The sequence below is a fragment of the Crocodylus porosus genome, unplaced genomic scaffold (assembly GCF_001723895.1).
Source record: "Crocodylus porosus isolate Cpor-Errol unplaced genomic scaffold, CroPor_comp1, whole genome shotgun sequence".
In the NCBI taxonomy this organism is placed as follows: Eukaryota; Metazoa; Chordata; order Crocodylia; family Crocodylidae; genus Crocodylus; species Crocodylus porosus.
Window position 1 is genome coordinate 10,208,544 of NW_017728907.1, and position 8,039 is coordinate 10,216,582.

Here is an 8,039-nt window from a genome sequence, read left to right on the forward strand (position 1 = left end):
TAGAAGGAAATGAGATTGGTCAAACAAGACCTACCCGCAACAAACCCGTGCTGGCTATCCCTTAGGGATGTTAGCCTGGGCCAGTCCCTCAAGGTTGGCCTCCTTAATAAACTTTTCTAAGATCTTCCCCTTTTTGATTAGAAACCTTCATTTACACATATTCACATTCTGGCAGCTGAAGAAACGACCACTTCTCGGTGTGGTAGCTTCTTGTTCAGAATCTACACTCCATTCTTCACCAGCTCATGGACTCCATTTTCATCAATAATCAAAGGTGCCCGAAACTCTCTGTTTTTCACATACTGTTCCAGGCCCTAACAAAAGAAAAACAGCTGTTGTTAGGTTGGATGTGGCCATGTACCACATTTAGTAACATTGAGGATGGCTCTGCTTGCTGGAGGGAAGACCTTGACATGAAACCAAGTAAAGACAGTGCTTTGTAATAGGTTGATACAGGCTAGACTGACATAGTCTAACACTCCAAACCAAATCTCACAGCAATGCTCAGCTGAGGTTTTGCTAGTCTCACCTGACCAGTTATTAGAAATGAGGCTAAGGTTGTGCCTAAATATCAGGACTTACACCCTTTCAACTCTAGGCAACAACCCAGTCTACATTGCTAAGGAACAGCAATTTCTCTCACTGAAGTCTGGCAACATTCAGACAGTGATGACAGTCTTAAAGATGTTTTTGGATAGCAACATATGGCAACAATGCATTCTGGGACATCCTCCTGCATAGAGGAGACTAAGCCTGTTCCCCTCTGTCCCATCCCTAAATGAGGAAGGGACCCAGTCACTGGAAAACTATCAGCCCTGGACAATGGCTCTTTACTGCCATGGTTACTAGTAAAACTGAGGTAGTGTCACTTGGAGCTAAGTAGTTCAATAACCTGTTACCAGCTTGCCTAAAAAGTGTGCAATGTGAACAAGGCATGAGATGCAGCAGTTACGCTTAGTTGGAGAGTGTAATGTAGGCAGTGGAAATGGCTGCAAGCCAGCTCTTATGCTGGGGACTGAATAAGTCATTTTAAATAGATGCTGACTTCAGGCTTCCCGGTTGGGTCTTAATAATCTTTAAGCTACACAGATACTCACCACAGGTGCTAACATGTAGTCCCTTTAGGAGGCAACATCATACAGCCTGCTGTGTAAAATGCTTCAGAAAATTGGGCCTCCTAGTTTTAGAGGCGTATGTACAGACATGAGAAGGATTGTTCTGAAGGCTGCAGGTTTACTAGCCCATATAGCAATTCATGCTCAAAGAGGAGTCATTTGTTATTGCCAGAACACAGCAAGAGTGTCTGTCAGCAGGTTCATGGAGATGACACTGCTATAGACAGAAGAATCAGACACCAGGTATCAAAACAATCCACTTCTTAAGTGCATGACAGTTGTATTTTGTTCAACTTAAAGCTGGTGTAACCTCAGAGCAAAGCAAAATTGTATGATTCCAACCCACAAACTTCCATCCTCACCCTTCAGTTATGGGATCTGCTATATATAGACTTTAATTTTCATGCCCCTGCTCCCCATACCTATTATAATCTAATCTCTGGAAGCTTGTTTACAAATGCATTTTTAATAATAAAGGACAAGCACTTACTTCTCCTCCATAGGAGACAAGGGGAGAAATCTCACACTGGATTGGTAAATCATTTGCATCCTTCAAACTAAGGCAGAAAGAGAAAAAAAAAAAAAAAAGAAGTCATGAGTGGTGCGCAGGCCACGTTCCAGTTGGGCTGACTATATCAGTAACAAAGAGAAGAGTAATCCTGCTGAGAGATCTGCCAGATGCTCTCTGTATTAACAGCCTGCTGGTGTATATTAGACCCTGGTGGCACAGCAGTGGACCAGTACATTGTGGTAGTGCCCAAAGTGGTTCCCCAGCAGTTAGTCAAGCCTCAGGTGTTCTCTCAGTATCGGTGCTTGCTCAAGTTGAAATGCAGGCAGTGACTGGTAGAAGAACAGAATTCAGATCCAGCTTTAATGACGCATGGTATGATCATGTTCCCTCCTATAATGATTGTTATTTGTACAGCAATAACACCAATGAGCCTCACTGATGGACTAGGAGCACATTGTGCTAGACACTGAACAAACACAGAACAGGAAGATGGTTCCCTGCCCTAATGAACAAACAATGTTCCAATCCCACCCTTCTGCAGCCATGACAAGGTGCCCCAGAGATGTCTACTTAGTCCTTATCTGGAGCATGTCAGGAGCTCAGCTAACTCCAATCATCTCTTTAGACTAATCCAGAAGTCAGACATATATTTCATAAGTGTTGGGGGGGGAGCGAGTAGGATGCATCTGTCAGTTGACAGCAGCAAGGATTCTACTGTGAAATTTAAATGATTTTTTTTTTCTGGGAACACTTAAGAGGGACCCAGCATAATCTCAAACTACTATTTTTGATAAGGTCCTGAAAAGCATATTCCTTAAGCAACCCTGCTTAAAGCTGCTCTCAGAACAAAGGGCTGCTTCCCTCTAATAAGTGATCATAGAATAACTGCCATGCTGGTGGTTCAGCTGACTGGGCACAAGGAAGAACAGACTCCTATGGTCTGTGATGTAGGTAGATGTGGGTTCTATTTCCAGTTCTGTCACTGGCCTACTGGGTGACACCAAGGAAGTCTTTTGCTTCCAAGTCCATTTCTCCTCATGCTCATTATTTGTTCTGAGACCTCCATATTCTCTCCCTGTTTGTACAATACTTAACCCAATGGACCCGGATCTCAGCTCAGGATTCTAGGTGCTCCTGTAACAGGAATAGACAACATGCAAACAACAAGGCTGTAGTAACATGTTGGTGCACTGGTGCTAGGTTGCCCCTAATGAACTGTTGTTGTTAACAGGAAGCATCATTTGAACACAAGGTACAGAAAATATTCCCAGGGAAAAAAAGTCACTGGTAAGAAGTTGTTGCTCTTTTCCAGGTATTGCTGCAAAAGAACAGTGACTATCAACTGTAGAGACAGCATCAAAAGCTGCTTTATATAAAAAGAATTAAGCAAATTCTCTGTAAGAAGAATGTACACTGTAACAAAACTAAGCTTTTAGAACAAGCAACATTTCATGATGTGCTCTTACAGTGCTGTACATAATGGAGTGCTGATTATGGACAGGTGTTGCTGCCATGCAAAGAAAGGCAGTAAAGAAAAGCCATCTCATTTCAAAGCATAACCCTAAAGGTTCAGGATAGCTCCTTCAGCAACCACAGAGTTCTAGCACTGCAAGACGGATTTAGAACAGGGTGGAGTGATTTAAGATCATTGTGTCATCAATCAGGAACCACTTATTTAAATAACACTTTAGTTAGTTATTTTTTTTCAAAGTGCAATTCTCAGTGATTAACAACTATAAACAAAGAAGCCAATTTGCAATTAAATATGATCCTTACACTGAATTTGGCATCGTTTGCTAATAGGCAAGATACACTTTTATTCGAGCAATTACATAGTTTAGTATCTATTAGGAAACAATGAACAAAAGGTGTTTTTTTTAAACTGAGGATTTATGCCAAGTTCTTTGGAAACGGCAAATGGGATTAAATGAAAATGCACAAAACCAGCATTTTAAAGTTACTTGTATTGGTTACATAAAACCACCTTAAATGTGTTGGTACATGCTGGGGGAAGGGGAAGGAGGGAGGGAAGAGAAGTTCTGCAAAACATTTTGCACTTAAAATGCATCATTTATTAATTGTATTATCTGTAGTCAGTGAACTGAAATGAAGGATGGAAAGAAATCTGTAGAGGATGTGGTAACCAAAAACATTTTGCAACCAGCCAATCCTTTTTTATTATTATTATTTGTAAATTAGAAACTGGCAAAGGATTAGTTTTCCTTTTCCAATCAGATTCTTACTTTAGCAAGTTAGTAACTGAACTAGTTGAACAGAATAGAATGAAAATATATTTCTCACTGTATCTATAGAAGAGGATAAAGCTACTAAACTGGCTGTAGCACTTCAAACACACTCTAGTTCATGGTGCTTGGTCATCAACATCCAGCAATTTAAGTTTGACTTTCTTTTAACCCTCATCAAACATATATGGTTTAACATATTAAAGCCTAAATTTACTATAATATCTTAACACAGGTTGCCATCCAAATTTAAAATTAAAACTTTCAAAGAAAAGGATTGATAAATAATGGTTTTATCATCTACTGTGGCATAACTGGAGGGCGGGAGGAGGGGGCCGTGACCAGGGCAGCAGCACCTGGCACTGCCTTTGGGGAAGGAGGGAGCACAAAAAGGCAAAATCAGGACAGGAAGAACTAGAGGCTGCACTACTGTGCTTCTACCACCTCCTCTTGCCCTTCAATCTCTATGTCAAGGCAAAGAGAAGAAGAAAAAGGGATGCTGTCTTGGCTGGAGAAGGGAGGCCATGAACCTCTCCACTCTTGTGGTCATGTAGGCTATGGGATTCCACTGATTACTAGATGCAAAATAAAGGATTCACAGCAGCTGCCCACCTTGTTAGGGGGCACTTTGAGAGCCAGTTAAACAATTAGCTCCTGCTCCTTGGATCATAGGTGGGAAAGACTTCCAAAAAAAGCAGGATGCTGGACTAGGAGACAAGATATCAGAGTACCTCTCAAAGAACTAATGCAGACATTTATACCTTCTTTCCTGGTTAAAGATCTGGCCCAGGCTCAGTACTGACTGTCAGTCCATTACACTCCCCTGCTTGGCCCAGCAACTGTCAAATAATCTGGGACTCTTAATCCAGTCAGAGACAGGCTTCTAATCAGAGAAACCACCACTGAAATGGGAAGTACCAAACAAGCACCATCACTGTGCAAATGATTAACAGAAGCCATGGTGTACTGAAAGCTGGCAGTGGGAATGAACAGTTTCTCAAGGAGTCAGCAATAATACTAAAGTAAACAGTGGGAGGCAGATTTCTGCCTGGAGACATAACAATAGCACCTGTTAAAGGTCTCTAGCGCATGGGTCAGCAGCCCACAGGTCAGATCCAGCCCTCAAAAGAGGTTGGATCTGCTCAAGGGAATTGGTAGCGTACAGCTGTGGCACACTACCTATCCCCTCCACAGTCCTCCATGCTGCTCTCACACCTGCATTCACCTTCAACACAGAATCAGTCCCTTCCTATTACCACTGAGGACAGGGATTGGTGGGGAAGGTAAGAGCAGGTTTAGGTGCTGGGTGGGTGGGGGACGGGGATAACACATGAATGTGGAGATTTGCGGCCTACGGTGTGGGCCAGCTCACAAGTGGCAGCAAAAAGTGGCCGACTCCTATTTTAGACAGCAACCCAGAAGACTGGTTGCAAGAACTGTCCAATACTGGAAGGGATGGCCCTGACTTTGGAAGCCAAAGTTCAAGTCCTGGCAAACAACTCAGTCCTTCACAAGGATAAGAGGCTTCCTGACAGCATATTGCATGGGAAAAAGGTTTGAGAAGAAGCTATAACCAAGCCCCTGCCTGCTTTGCAGACTGGAAAAGCTAAGCTACCATTCTTCTATAGCCACTTTTCATTCCTTTGTTTCCCATCTCTATTAAGGTTTGATCTACTTACCAGATAAGGAAAAGAAGTGGCACAGTGGCAAGCGAGGGAGCTTGGATCTCCCCTAACCCCTGCAAGACTGAAAACCCAAGTTTCAAATGCAAGTTTAAATACTGCCCTCAGTCTAGAGAAGCATAGCAGGAATTAACACAGCACAGACATGGGCACAGGACTGGTGCAGATGAGTACAGGGCAATGCTACAGGTCACCGATTTTTAATCTAGCTACTGCAGGAAGCCACGGCTAAAGGAAGTCTTTAGTAAGACATGCTCCCCATTTCCCATCATGCATCCTAGATCCCAGTTGGTTAGCAGCTACCAAAGAGAGGCCAGTCACCAGGAAAACAGTGTGTGTCAGCCTCAGTCCTATGAGGCTGCCTACTGAGCCAACTGCTCTTGGCCCTAGCAGTGAAGACACCCAGCCTGTTAGTATCTAAGCACAGAGCCCCACCACCATGCACTGCAGAGAGCCTGGCGCTGTATATTTACTTGTCATTGACATCAGCTCTGATGGCATCTGGCCTTCCATTTGTGAAGCTGTTGTGTGGGAATAAATACGGGTTAATAAGAATGGGGGGGAAAAAAAAAACAACCCCCCCCCCCCCAACAAACAAAAAAAGGAACTGAAGAAAAGCCAACCAGGAAGGACAAGGCTCATCTTCAGCCCCTCAGTGAAAGCTCCTTATTACCACAGCAGTGGTGGGTGGGTGCATGCAGGTAGCCATTAGTACAAGGACTGTTGAAGCTGAGCCCAGCTACTGAGAGGATAGCTTGCAAGTGTAATTGTTCACTGGGCTGAGCTCTGTGACAGCCATCCAAAACTTCTGATGTATCAAGCAGACACAGCCCAAGGTACGCACACACTACTAGCCTTTCAGGGACTACCACTTGCCCTAGTGAAGCTGTCCTCTATACTGAAGTCCAGCTCACAGGTAGGGGACAGGAGGAGACTCGAGATGCAAGCATGCAACATGCCAGTCACCTGGGTAAGCTACACCTCACCCCTCTGTGCCTACCAGTAGCCAGGTGGCTTGTATAGATCTGCAGGACAGTCCATTTTACCCGTTGTACTACCAAGGATTACCATAGACTAGCAAGGATTAAGTGGTCAACTATCTTCTGGCTTCAGACAGTGGACCTGCAGCATCACAGTCATTTTCAGTCATTTCTGCATAAGGGCTGGGCCTATATTTCTTTTGAGTGCTATATACAAAGAGCAGACTTTTTCAGTCAGGCACCCAAAGCTCTCTCACTTAAAGTGCCCAGAGCTGAGAAACAGAATTAAGTCAACAGCTCTGAGCAAGTCACAAGCATGGCTGGCGCACAATCTCCACGTGGACCACACCAGGAGAGTGCTTCATGGCAGTGCAGCCACTGCCAGAATAATAATACCAGTTGGGATCTTCTGCTCCTGTAAGCAGATTGTAAACAGGGAGAGAAAACTGTGCAGCTTGCATGACCCCCCTAGAAAGCAAGTAGAGAGAGAACACTCTGTAGAAAGCATTCTGAAATGCTTAGGATGTAGGGCCATGCCTACTTACCGGGGGATTGCAGGGATGCGAGTACCATTTTCATCCACAAAGTGGCCCCCAGCATTGAGGACCCAGCAGTGGTGTAGAGACATCAGGGCATGCCGGGCTGTGGTGGGGTTGTCCTTCCCATTCTGACTGTCTGCATTCTTCAGGGGTGAGAATTCATCTTCCCGCAACACTTCGTACACCACAAACTTCCTGCAGGTGGAAAACAGCAGGGATGGGTTCAGATCCAAAAACAGGAGTTTGCAATAGACTCTCCTTGTCCTCATTCCTCTGGAAGGAAGAGGTCCCACCACTGTTCCAGCTCGGAGACTTGCTAGCTACTGGGAGTACCATTAACACCAGCTGCATCGTCGTTAGCTACTCTGCATTGAGAGCTAGGACTGTATTTCCTAAAGGCAACTGCAGAAACTCAGGTCTGCCTTGGTGACCATTCCTACCCCAGATATAAGAAGCACAAGATAGCAAAATGGACAAGCTATTCTTCCTCCTTCTGGCTGGTTCAGAAATGTGGCTTCAAGCCTATTCAAAGAAAGTGGGCAGGGACTGTTTGCTCTGCTCTCGTGAGAACTCTTGTATTCAGTCCTGCCCACTCCATGGTCCCCAGCTGAGGCTCTGATCAAGAAAGTGCTTGAAGTTTCTTATCCAGATTTCAGGAGACCTCCCTTTAGACAAGAGGGGTGGGATTTCTGTCTGTCTCCATATTGGCAGATCACCTCAGATGGAAGGCCAATTTACATCATTTGCATTCACAGCTCAGCCAGTGTTCAAGAAAAGTGATATCACTCAAAATTCCTGAATAGAAGCTTTCCTGGCTTTAGTAATAATGACAGTGCCACAATCAGGTAACAGCAACACCTAGTCTTCTCTAGTTTACAGGGGAAGTTTCATAGTTGGTAGGGTCAGAAGGGACCTGAGCAGATCAAGTCCGACCCCCTGCCATGGCAGGAAAGAGTACTGGGGTTAAAC

The 8,039-nt window shown here is 44.4% G+C and overlaps 1 protein-coding gene across 3 annotated transcripts in view; it reads right to left on the minus strand.

The window, feature by feature from the left end:
* UAP1 (UDP-N-acetylglucosamine pyrophosphorylase 1) overlaps positions 1 to 8,039 on the minus strand; it is a 32,863-nt gene that overhangs the window by 1,390 nt on the left and 23,434 nt on the right. For 2 of the 3 annotated variants that reach the window (XM_019530723.1, XM_019530722.1), the window contains 4 exons: positions 7,077 to 7,265; positions 6,025 to 6,072; positions 1,606 to 1,672; positions 136 to 314 (listed from right to left, as the gene is read on the minus strand). In XM_019530723.1, coding sequence (XP_019386268.1) covers positions 222 to 314; positions 1,606 to 1,672; positions 6,025 to 6,072; positions 7,077 to 7,265 — 397 coding nt within the window. In that variant the 3' untranslated portion in view covers positions 136 to 221. The remainder of the gene's footprint in view (positions 1 to 135; positions 315 to 1,605; positions 1,673 to 6,024; positions 6,073 to 7,076; positions 7,266 to 8,039) is intronic. The other variant, XM_019530720.1, reaches the window with a different exon arrangement.